This window comes from Dendrobates tinctorius, unplaced genomic scaffold (assembly GCF_039654945.1).
Source record: "Dendrobates tinctorius isolate UK_male_01 unplaced genomic scaffold, ASM3965494v1 ptg000120l, whole genome shotgun sequence".
Taxonomy (NCBI): Eukaryota; Metazoa; Chordata; class Amphibia; order Anura; family Dendrobatidae; genus Dendrobates; species Dendrobates tinctorius.
In genome coordinates, this window is record NW_027361788.1 from 31,508,819 (window position 1) to 31,521,293 (window position 12,475).

General features: G+C 43.3%; 1 protein-coding gene across 1 annotated transcript in view; it reads left to right on the forward strand.

The window, feature by feature from the left end:
- CCDC187 (coiled-coil domain containing 187) overlaps positions 1-12,475 on the forward strand; it is a 186,210-nt gene that overhangs the window by 149,378 nt on the left and 24,357 nt on the right. Inside the window, exons 21-28 of the mRNA XM_073541044.1 lie at positions 3,722-3,909; positions 6,277-6,364; positions 7,067-7,213; positions 7,885-8,051; positions 8,638-8,759; positions 9,410-9,567; positions 10,085-10,170; positions 11,060-11,118. Coding sequence (XP_073397145.1) covers positions 3,722-3,909; positions 6,277-6,364; positions 7,067-7,213; positions 7,885-8,051; positions 8,638-8,759; positions 9,410-9,567; positions 10,085-10,170; positions 11,060-11,118 — 1,015 coding nt within the window. The remainder of the gene's footprint in view (positions 1-3,721; positions 3,910-6,276; positions 6,365-7,066; positions 7,214-7,884; positions 8,052-8,637; positions 8,760-9,409; positions 9,568-10,084; positions 10,171-11,059; positions 11,119-12,475) is intronic.

Consider the following 12,475-nt stretch of genomic DNA (forward strand, 5'->3'; position numbering starts at 1 on the left):
CCTTAAGGTTAGATCCGGCATTTATCCCCAAGGTAGCCTCATACCAGAATATCAATCAGGAGATAGTGCTACCATCCTTCTGCAGCAATCCCCAAAATGAGAAAGAACAGCGTCTCCACTCCCTAGACGTAAGACAGGCAGTTATAAGCTATCTAGAGGCCACCAATGACTGGCATATTGACTCAAACCTGTTCATCCTCTTCGGGGGTAAAAATAGGGGGAGAAAAGCCTCTAAGGCGTCCATCGCAAGATGGATCACCTCAGTAATTTCAGACGCCTACCAGTCGGAAGGCGCCAGCCCACCAGATACCTTAAGGGCCCACTCTACTAGGGCAGTTTCAGCCTCCTGGGCCAAACGCGCAGGCGCCTCAGTCGAGCAGATTTGTAGAGCAGCAACTTGGGCCAGCCTGAATACATTTTGCAAGCACTACAAACTTGACGCGCTATCAGGCCAACATACCACATTTGGGAGAAAAGTTCTCCAGGCGGTGATCCCACCCTGAGGAGGTGCTTTGGTACTCTCCATGGTGCTGTCAGGAGGACGTCCTGGAAAATAGGTATTAGACCTACCGGTAATGATGTTTCCAGGAGTCCATCCTGACAGCACGGGTAGTTCCCTCCCTGTTATGTTATGTTATGTCATATGATGTAATATGATGGTATCATTAAAAGAGTTATGGCATTATCCACGCTGTGGTTCTTGTTAAATCACTGAGGGAAAGGGATGGGATGGGGCCTTTTAACCTCTCGTGTGCTTTCCATCCCTGTAAGGAGGAGGAGGACGTCCTCCATGGTGCTGTAAGGATGGACTCCTGGAAACATCATTACCGGTAGGTCTAATACCTATTTTCAGTTCAGACTCCACAGTTTTTTTATTAATTTCTTACTGGTGACCAGCAGGTGGCAGCACACATCTGCGTTCTTCTCTTGTGCTGGTTTATCATTGAATGTTTTGCTTTTTTGTAATTGTTACCAAATATCACATTGCTTATTTATTATTGAAGTGAATGGGAGCTGAGCTGCAGTACTCAGGAATGACCATTAACGGCGCTGCTCCAGCTCTGGACATTGGGTACAGCCATCAGATTCTGAAAACAGCTGATAGGGACGTGGGGATGGGTCATCAATATGTCAGTCGTGGAGAACACCTTTTATAAGGTATTTATTCATACAGGAGGAAAAATAAGTATTTGATACACTGCCAATTTTGCAAGTTTTCCCACCTACAAAGAATGGAGAGGTCTGTAATTTTTATGATGGGTACACTTCTCCTGTGAGACCAAATCTAAAAAAAAAAAGCAAAACAAAAAAAACAAACAGAAAATCATATTGTGTGATTTTTACATAATTAATTTGCACTGTATTGCATGAAATAAGTATTTGATACAATAGAAAAACAGAACTTAATATTTGGTTCAGAAACCTTTGTTTGCAATTGCAGAGGTCTGATGTTTCCTGTAGTTCTTGACCAAGTTTGCACACACTGCAGCAGGGATGTTGGCCCACTCCTCCATACAGATCTTCTCTAGATCTTTCAGGTTTTGGGGCTGTCGCTGGGTAACACTGAGTTTCAGCTCCATCCAAAGATTTTCTATTGGGTTCAGGTCTGTAGACAGGCTAGACCACTCCAGGACCTTGAAATGCTTCTTATGGAGCTACTTCTAAAGGCCCCGTCACACATAGCAATCTCGCTAGCGAGATTGCTGCTGAGTCCCAACTTTTGTGACACAACAGCGATCTCACCAGCGAGATCGCTGTGTGTGACAGCGATCAGCGACCGGCCCCCCTGCCGGTATCGCTGATCGCTGTAGGAAACCGCTGGACATTTCTTTTGACGCTGGTCTCCTGCTGGCCAGCACACATCGCTGCGTGTGACAGGCGGGAGACCAGCGATCAGCTGTAAAATAATAAATAAAATAAAAAATATTGTTGTTCTCACCTTCCGGCGTCCCGCGCAGTCTTCCCGCCTCTCTCCACGCTCCCGATCCCAGTAATCCTTTGCAAGAATGACCGCGAGACTTCGCGATCCCGCGAGAACGGACGTCATTGCGGTAATTCTCGCAAAGGATTACTGGGACCGGAGCATGGAGAGAGGCGGGAATGCTGCGCGGGACGTCGGAAGGTGAGAATAACAATATTTTTTATTTTAAATCTAATTTTTACATGGATCCATGGCATCAGCGCTAACGAACACGGCGATGCTGCGCGCGCGGCGTTGCTGTGCTAATCGCTGGTGAAGCTGTCTGTTTGACCGCTCACCAGCGATCACATAGTGACTTACCAGCGATCCTGACACGTTGATATCGTTGTCGGGATCGCTGGTAAGTTGCTATGTGTGATTCCAGCTTTAGTTGTCCTGGCTGTGTGTTTCTGGTCTTTGTTATGCTGGAAGACTCATCCATGACCAATGTTCAATGCTCTTACTGAGTGAAGGAGGTTGTTGGCCAAAATTTAGCAATACATGAGAACATCCATCCTCCCTTCAATACGGTGCAGTCGTCCTGTCCCCTCTGTAGAAAAGCACTCCCAAATTCTGATGTTTCCTGCACCATGCTTCACGGTTGGGACTGTGTTCTTGGTTTGTACTCATCCTTCTTTCTTCAAAGTTCTTTTTTGGTCTCATATGACCACTTGACCTTCTCCCATGCCTCCTCTGGATCATCCAGATGGTCATTGGCGAACTTCAAACGGGCCTGGTCATGTGCTGATGTGAGTAGGGGGGACCTTGTGTGCCCTGCAGGGTTTTAATCCATGATGTTGTAGTGTGTAACAAACGGTAATGTTTGAGACTGTGGTCTCAGCTCTCTTCAGGTCATTGCCCAGGTTCCTCCCGTGTGGTCCTGGGCTGATTGCTGACCTTTCTCAGAATCATCCTTTTACCCCACATGGCCAGATCTTGCATGGAGCCTCAGATCGAAGAAGACGGACTGTCACCTTCCATTTTCTAATAATTGCACAACAGTGGTTGCCTTCTCACCATGGTCCGTGCCTATTATCCTGTAGCCCTTCCCAGCCTTGTGCAGGTCTATAACTTTGTCCCTGGTGTTCTTAGACAGCTCTTTGTTCTTGGCCATGGTGGAGAGGTCGGAGTGTGGTTGAGTGTGTGGACAAGGTGTCTTTCATACAGGTAACAAGTTCAAACAGGTGCAATTAATACAGGTAATGAGTGCAGAGTATGAGGCTTCTTAAAGAAAAACCAACAGGTCTGTGAGAGCCAGAATTCTTGGGTAGGTGATCAAATACTTATTTCATGCAATAAAATGCAATTTAATGATGTAAAAATCATGCAATGTGACTGTTTTTTATTTTTAGATTCTGTCTCTCACAAGTCAAGTGTACCTATGATAAAAATTACAGACCTCTCCACTCTTTGAAGGTGGGAAAACTTGCAAAATCGGCAGTGTATCAAATACTTATTTTCCCCACTGTAACTATGATATAATGATGGATATAGGGGTTTCTGGAAGAGGAACGTGGTTCAAATACATTCCTTTTATATATATATTAGAGCTGGGTAACATTGTCGTAGAGTGCATATAATCTCCCCTCTTGCTTGAGCTTTTCTTGGGTCTTCTCCCACTTTTCATAGGTTAATCTATTGTCCCAGGTGTATGTTTCTGAGACTGAGAGATTAGATTGCAAGCTCTGTGGGGGACTTAGCACAATGCTGTGGTTCATAATGTCGGTCATTATCTCTTTTCTGCAATAATCTAATTCACAGTGGAGTGAAGTCGGAGAGTTTTATGGTTCCCCAAACATGTTCACTTGTTTTACCCTGGAGATGTCTCAGCAGTATCTCCGAGAAGAAGAGCTACGTGCGAGACATCAGACTGCTCTGCTCCGACTACGAGAAGAGGCACTAAAAGAGAAAACCAAGGCAGAATTGGCTCTGCTACATCACCAGAAGATGTGAGAGCGATTTTCTTCTAGCTCAAAGAACAGGGCTAAGCATCGGATAAGTGACCTACGTTATAGGTCATTTTAGCTGTCTTGTTAAATCTTAGATGACTTTAGGTGTCTTTTATGTAATTCTAGGTTTTTTTTAATTCTAGGTTACTGTAGTCGTCCTCACCAGTTTTAGGTTACTCTATTTTTCTTTTCAAGTTCTATGTGAGGGTAGTTATCATCTCTAGTTCTAGGTAAGTCTGGTTGTGCTCTCTAGTTCTACTAGGTTACTCTAGCCATTCTCTTCTTCATGTCTAGATTACTTTAGTTGTCTTTTCCAGTTCTGTGTAACTGTAGTTATCACCTCCAGTTCTAGGTGAGTCTGGTTGTGCTCTCTAGTTTTAAGTTACTCTAGCCATCCATTTAAAGAGAATCTGTCACTTATTTTTTCGAGTATCAGCTGCCGGCACCGCCATCAGGGGCTTATCTACAGCATTCTGTAATGCTGTAGATAAGCCCCCCGATGTAACCTGAAAGATAAGAAAAACGAGTTATATTATACTCGCCCAGGGGCGGTCCGGGTCCGGTTTTGGTCCAATGGGTGTCGCAGTCCGGTCCGGCGCCTCCCATCTTCTAACGGTGACGTCCTCTTCTTTGCACCACGTCGTTTCTCCTGTGCAGGCGCACTGCTCTGCCCTGTTGAGGGCAGAGCAGAGTCCTGCAGTGTGCAGTCGCCAGACCTCTCTGACCTTTCCCGGTGCCTGCGCACTGCAGTACTCTGATTTGCCCTCAATAGGGCAGAGCAGTGCGCCTGCGCAGGAGCCACGACGGGAAGCAAAAAAGAGAACGTCACCGTTAGAAGATGGGAGGCGCCGGACCGCGACACCCATCTGACCAAAACCGGACACGGACCGCCCCTGGGTGAGTATAATATAACTCATTTTTCTTATCTTTCAGGTTACATCAGGGGGGCTTATCTACAGCATTACAGAATGCTGTAGATAAGCCCCTGATGGCGGTGCGGGCAGCTGATACTCGAGAAAATAGGTGACAGATTCCCTTTAAGTTCTTGGTTACTCTAGTCATCCTCTTCAGTCAGAGGTTATTCTAGTCATACTCTCTAGTTCTAGATGACTCTAGTCATCCCCTTTAGTGCTAGTTAATTCTAGTTGTCCTTTCTAGTTCTAGGTGACTCTAGTCGTCTTTTCCAGTTCTAGATTACTGTATTTGACGTTTTCAGTTGTAGGTTACTTTAGACCTTTCCAGTTCTTCATTACTCTAGTCTTTATCTTTATTTGTCGTTGACTGTAGTCATCCTCTCCAGATCTAGGTGACTCTAATCATCCTCTCTAGTTCTATGTGACTCTAGTTGCCCTTTGTACTTCTAGGTTATTCTAGACATCATCTCTAGTTTTTGGTGACTTTAGTTAACCCGACTTAAACAATAGATCATTAACCAACGAAACATTCCTTTTAAGACACTTGCTTCCCGAATCAAAATGGGTGAGTAGATATTGGACAGTTTAGGATCTCCATTGAAAAAAGACTGAGCCAGCCAGCCGGTTTTGTGTCCACCAGATGGTTATTCTAATCGTCCTCTGGTTCTAGGTGACTCTAGCAATCTTCTCCAGTTCTAGGTTACCATAGTTGTTCTCTGGAGTTCTTGGATACTCTAGTCATCTTCAGTTGTAGGTTACTATAAAACTCTATCCAGTTCTCTGTTACTCTAGTCATCCACTCCAGTCATTATCTAGTCATACTCTCATACGTGACTCTAGTAGTCATCCTCAGTTTTTGATAGCTCTAGGTTTCTAATCCAGTTATAGGTTACCCTAGTCATCCTCTCCAGCTCTAGGTTTGTTTGTTTTTTTTAGGTATCTTTCAGTCCTAGGTTACTCTTCGTGTCCTCTCCAGTTCTAGGTTACACTAGTTGTCTTCTCCAGTTCTAGGTTACTCTTCATGTCCTCTTTAGTTCTAGGTTACTCTAGATGTTGTATCCTGTTCTAGATTGCGCTAGGTGTTTTATCCTGTGTGAACCTAAACAAAACCGCTCTGCTTTTACTTATGATAGGACTTGTGTTACTTAGCTCACATATTGTATAGGATTGTCCCACCTGATATCTTGTGCGTTGCAAAAGTCATATAGTAGGGGCGGACTGACAATTTAGGTATTGCCTGAGGGTCCATGGTTAGAAGAGGACTGCAGGGTTTTGATCAGTTAGAGCTGTTAAAACTGCTGGAGATGACATCAGATCAGGTAAATGAAGGAGGTTATCAAGTGATCTCAGCCCCCAGATGCTCCGGGTCATTGGTGTAATCATATATTTCAGGGCAAAGTTAGAGTAATGCTATTTTTTACATTTATTAAATCTCTATTTTCTGCTTGTTCAGATATTGGGAAACAAAGAATGATCTGAGTAAGGTGGAAGAACTCCTGAGACAGGAGCATGAAATCCAGAGGAACCTGAAACAAGAGCAGGTAACAGAGAAGACCAGTGACTGACAAGGACTGTACACAAACAAAAAAGGGAAGGGAGGAAACAAAAAAACATGGACCTTACGGGCATGTGGTTATTTTGGAAGACAACCAGTAAGACGCTGATGTCCTCCTGACATGCTTCTAGTTGCCTGCCTCTCCAGCTGGTTTCAAAACTTCAATTATTGTTGAATGGGCATGCTGAGACTTGTAGTTTTGCAACAGCCACAGGTTAATTATTGATTTAGCAAAATTTCCACTTTCTAATCTTATCACCGTGTCCTTGGAGGGGAGTTGGGAATGGAACAGCCGGTCACACAGTTTTTTCTTTTGCAATCAACAAGCATAAAAACCATAGCCAGCCCCCTTCTTCAGCCATGACCCTCGAAATCAGAATACAGGGTCTTCTAAGAATTCTCTGACCCCTACAAATACTTAGCAGGCTTAATATTTAATTACGTGTTGATTTCGGCATTGTTAGCATCTTGATTCGAGATCAAGATGATATTGCATAGAGACGACGTTTCGCCCACGGCCCTGGGGCTTCCACAGCCAATCACTGGCTACAGCAGTGGGATCACTGTGGTTGACGTAGCGGCTGCTGGTGGAACAAGGATGAAATATTGACTATAAGGGAAAGACACTTACAAAGCACATTCTTCCACATTCTTCCAGATCTTTTACAGAACATTTTGTTTTCCGCAGGCAGAAATTAAGCACTTGCACAATATTTACAAGGCCGCCCACCAGGAGAGGAAGTTGTTGCTGAGACAGCAGAGGGAGATCCTGAGGATACAGCAGTCGGCGGACCACATCCACCAGAAATTGCACAAATCTGGAGTAACACTTGCGGTACAGACGGAGAAAGCCAATCGTGTTGTTTCCGATTCAATCAGTTACCTGCAAGCTATAAGCGTACAAATTAACTGATCGCATCTTTTATCCCAGATGATGCGCTGCCGACAGTATGCAAAACATATGGACATGGAGTGTTCATTCAGCTTTGATGAAGTAACTGGTCATAAATCAGCTCAGAGGAGTTCAAAAAAAGACAAATAAGAGTTAAAAATTCCCTGTCAGATTATCATAGGGAGCTGACTGAAATATTCTCAGTTAACTCATTCTGCAGCCAGCAGTAGACAGTGCAATATGAAGGCTGTATGAGGCAAAGAGTGCAAAATGTTTAGTAAAACCCAATTACAGAAGTGATTTTTAGCCCCAATTACATGCATTTAAATAACAAAAAAATCTCCCCAATCCGATCTAAATAAGCTTCAATCTACCATCGTCCATCCACGCTTATGTATGTAAAATAGCCATTTAACACAGGATAACCCCTATAAATACAGTAAATGTTTGCACTAATGTGATAAATCCCCTCCAATAAGCGGTCATGGCAGCCATTCATATGAATAGATTAGGACATCACATCTGGCGCTATGTCATCCATCATGGTGGTCTTCCTGAGAGTGGGCTTCAGCTTTGCACTTCTGGTTTGTTCTTGAGACTTATTTTTTCCGCAGACTTCAGAGCTTGATCTTTCCACCCAACAGTCCAAATACATCCCGTTCCAGGATTCAATGTTGGCTTCTGAGTACATGCACCAGGATACCCAGTCGGCCATTTCTGACCTCTCCGAAGATGATGATGACATAACAAAAAAAACTGAAACCCATCAGTACGTAGTATGGTAAACCTTACAATGCATCTTTAATATAAAATGTAACAACTATGCAAAATCCTAATTTAAAAAAAAAATTCTACTGTTTTGTGTCTACAGCTTCTATGCAGACCTATATGTTTCTATGGTAACAGACTACAAACAAGCTTAGTGTAGTCAGATCCTGCAGTCATCATCTGTCATCTACTTGCTAAATTACCAGTAGTTTAAGGATCTGGCATGTGCGATATCGGACTATTGATCCTGTTGTCCCCCGAGCAGTAAACCACGGTCAGAGGAGTCTGGACGCAGCTGTCTCCCACTCCGGTGTATGGAGGAGTCGGAACCTGCCAGCTGAATGATTGTTCATCCGATAGCTATCTAGTGTGTATGAGACAGACGAAGCAAGTAATAGATGACTGCAGGATCCGACTACAGAGGGCTTTGTTTGTGGTCTGTTACCATGGAGACGCATAGGTTTGAATAGAAGCTGTAGACTAATCAACTAACCAGATTTTTTTATGGAAACTATTTGCAAAGTTGCACAGTATATGATTTTTGTTTGTTCAGGTAGCTGGTGAGACCGTGGCAAATAGATTTTTTTTTTTCTTAAAAGGGCACAGAAGGCAGAGGATGAGCGTACCTCTCCTGTTACGGAGGTCTGTGATACTGCAAATTTAAGAAGAAGTGACCTTCAGTGTCGAGAAGGTGCAGAAGAAAAAGTGGCTTATAATCCAGGTAACAATGCCAAAATAAAAGGGTATCTCCAGGACTTAAGAATTGGTGCACTCTCTGTAGGATAAGTCATCAATGTCAGATCAAAGGGGGTCCGTCACCACCACTGATCAGCTGATTGAAGGGGCTGCGACACGTTTCCTATTCACTTGTATCTGCTGATCGGTGAGGGGTCCCAGGAGTCTTTCCATTCGCAGCCTTTACATAATGTCTAGAGCCTTGCTGCTTCCTGTGGTCGGCGGGACCTTCCCAGGTCATAAACTTTAGCAGCATAGAGTATTTCAGGATGAATGTGTTAGATTTGACCTGAGTTACATTTTATGCAAAGTTTCTGGGAAAGTTGGGTGACAACCATTATGGTCACAGTTACAGCTCCCATAGGAGTTGTCATCCAAAATTCCTAATGCATCCCCACCCATATAACTAAAAAGTTCGATGACGACCCCCGTGGGGGCTAAGTTGGCGCATGTATTACTTGTCAAAATTTTTTCACTGGTACAGATATTCCATCTTAAACCATGTTACTATAAAAGACTTCTCCAATCAGAGCCATGACACATTTTACATGCTAATGGCCCTAATAAATCCATGTTTGTCATAGATTTATCCATATTAATGAGTAATTCATCATCTCCTGTATTACATAAATACAGATATTAACCGTGATGGAGCACAGAGGGAGAGAAACCAATGTAATGTGTCTCTGTGCACGGCAGACGGAACAGCGGAGGACCATCCTTCATCAGGATATGAGATGCAAGTGACCGGGTCTCTCCAGAATAAGCGAGAAGACCTGAGCAATCACTTAACGGTAAGACATTGGGACTACGCTCGTGTACGTACCAGTCATACGCTTAGTATTAGGCTTTGTATTAGGGTCGAGCTTGTGTGCGGTGTAATTACTTCCTTGTTTGTGGTAATAATATCTGTATCTGGGAAAGATGGGTGGCTACTGGGGATGGCGTGACTCGATTTACAATAACCTGGTAGATCTATTTGGACTATTTTTTACAATTTGCTTGTTACTGTTTCCTACAAGTTACAGTGCGACCCCACTCACCTGTGACGTAGCAGCAGTACAGAGCGATCCTTGGTCATGATCAAAGGGGTGAAAGCATTGACATGTTGTTTGGGTGTTAGGTGGCCCAGACCACCACTGAAATCTAAGAATGGGGCTACCAGTTGTTGGGAAATGTGAACGAAGCTGAGCTTGCACTGGTGGGGGTCCTGCAGTCAGACCCCCACTGATCAAAAATGAATACCTGCTGTGATATATGCTTTTGTAGATATTCACACACTGTTTTATTCTCCATGTATATGCTCATTAGGAAGAGAGAGTCTCTGGGAACAAGAATGATGAGGACACATTTCCACATAGGCAGGACGCCGACCAGATCGCTGCGGGAGAGCCCAGGCAAGAATGTGAATCTTGACGATGATAGCAGTCAAGGCTCGGGTATTATCAAGCTGATAAGTCGTTTTCTTTGTGTTCTGTCTTATTGTTGTCACTGAGAGGCTGGGATGTCTGTCGACAACTATATTTAAGCTACATCAATGTTGCTTGCTCCAGTTGACAATGATCCAGTGTCTGTCTTCCTTATATCAATATTTGTTCCTGGAGACAGCAGTGATTAGTTTTGTGAGGCTTACGGTATTTAGATGTGCAAATATTTTATATATATACACACACTAGCTGAAGAGCCCGGCACTGCCCGGGCATAGTAACTATCTGTGGTTAGTTATAGCAAATTATAATTATCCTCCATCCCATAGTCCCGTGCCCATATACCCATCATACATATCCACGATCCCATAGGCCCGTGCTCATATACCCATCATACATATCCACGATCCCATAGGCCCGTTCCCATATACCCATCATACATATCCTCCATCCCATAGTCCCGTGCCCATATACCCATCACACATCCTCCATCCCATAGTCAACCATTATTACATCATAATGAGCGGCGGGGCTTGCAACCTATGATGATATCAGCGTCGCCATGGAAATCATTATGACATAATGAGGAGGCGGGGCTTGATACACGCACTTTTTCCCCATTATGTAGATAGGGGCAAAATTGTTTGGTGAATTGGAACGCGCGGGGTTAAAATTTCACCTCACAACATAGCTTAGGACACTCTCGGGGGTCCAGACGTGTGACTCTGCCAAATTTTGTGGCTGTAGCTGCGACGTTGCGGATGCCTATCCCGGACATACACTCACTTGAGCTTTAAATAATATATATATATATATATATATATATATATATAATTTTTTTTATTTTTTAATCCTCTAGGAATAATCTCAGCTTGAAAGACCAGGATAATGTTGAAAATTCAGAGGAACTCACACAAGGTAAGAGATAGATATATATATATGCACTCACTGGCCACTTTATTAGGTACACCTGTCCAACTGTGTGTTAAGACTTAATTTCTAATCAGCCAATCACATGGCGGCAACTCAGTGCATTTAGGCATGTAGACATGGTCAAGACAATCTCCTGCAGTTCAAACCGAGCATCAGTATGGGGAAGAAAGATGATTTGAGTGCCTTTGAACGTGGCATGATTGTTGGTGCCAGAAGGGCTGGTCTGAGTATTTCAGAAACTGCTGATCTACTGGGATTTTCACGCACAACCATCTCTAGGGTTTACAGAGAATGGTCCGAAAAAGAAAAAAAATCCAGTGAGCGGCAGTTCTGTGGCCGGAAATGCCTTGTTGATGCCAGAGGTCAGAGGAGAATGGGCATACTGGTTCGAGCTGATAGAAAGGCAACAGTGACTCAAATTGCCACCCGTTACAACCAAGGTAGGCAGAAGAGCATCTCTGAACGCACAGTGCGTCGAACTTTGAGGCAGATGGGCTACAGCAGCAGAAGACCACACTGGGTTACCACTCCTCTCAGCTAAGAACAGGCATCTGATGGCTACTTTCAGCAGGATAATGCGCCATGTCATAAAGCTCGAATCATCTCAGATTGGTTTCTTGAACATGACAATGAGTTCACTGTACTCAAATGGCCTCCTCAGTCACCAGATCTCAATCCAATAGAGCATCTTTGGGATGTGGTGGAACGGGAGATTCGCATCAGGGATGTGCAGCCGACAAATCTGCGCCAACTGTGTGATGCCATCATGTCAATATGGTCCAAAATCTCTGAGGAATGCTTCCAGCACCTTGTTGAATCTCTGCCACGAAGAATTGAGGCAGTTCTGAAGGCAAAAGGGGGTCCAACCCGTTACTAGCATGGTGTACCTAATAAAGTGGCCAGTGAGTGTGTATATATATATATATCTATATATATATATCTCTATCTATATATATATATATCTCTATATATATATCTATATCTCTCTATATATATATATCTATCTATCTAATAGAGAGAGAGCGCGTGCGTGCTCTAGCAAAAATTGAGACCACTACAAAATTTTCAGTTTGTCTAATTTTTTTTTTCTCTTTATAGGTATATTTTTGAGTAAAATGTAAATTGCTCTTTTATTCTATAAACTACTGACAACATGTCTTCGAATTTCCAAGCACTAAATTTTGTATTTATTTTCAGAAAATGAGAAATGGTCAAAATAACAAAAAATATGCAGTTCTTGCAGACCTCAAATAATGCTAAGCAAACAAGTTCATAATCATTTAGAAACAACAATACTAATGTTTTAACTCAAGAAGAGTTCAGAAATCAATATTTTGTGGTA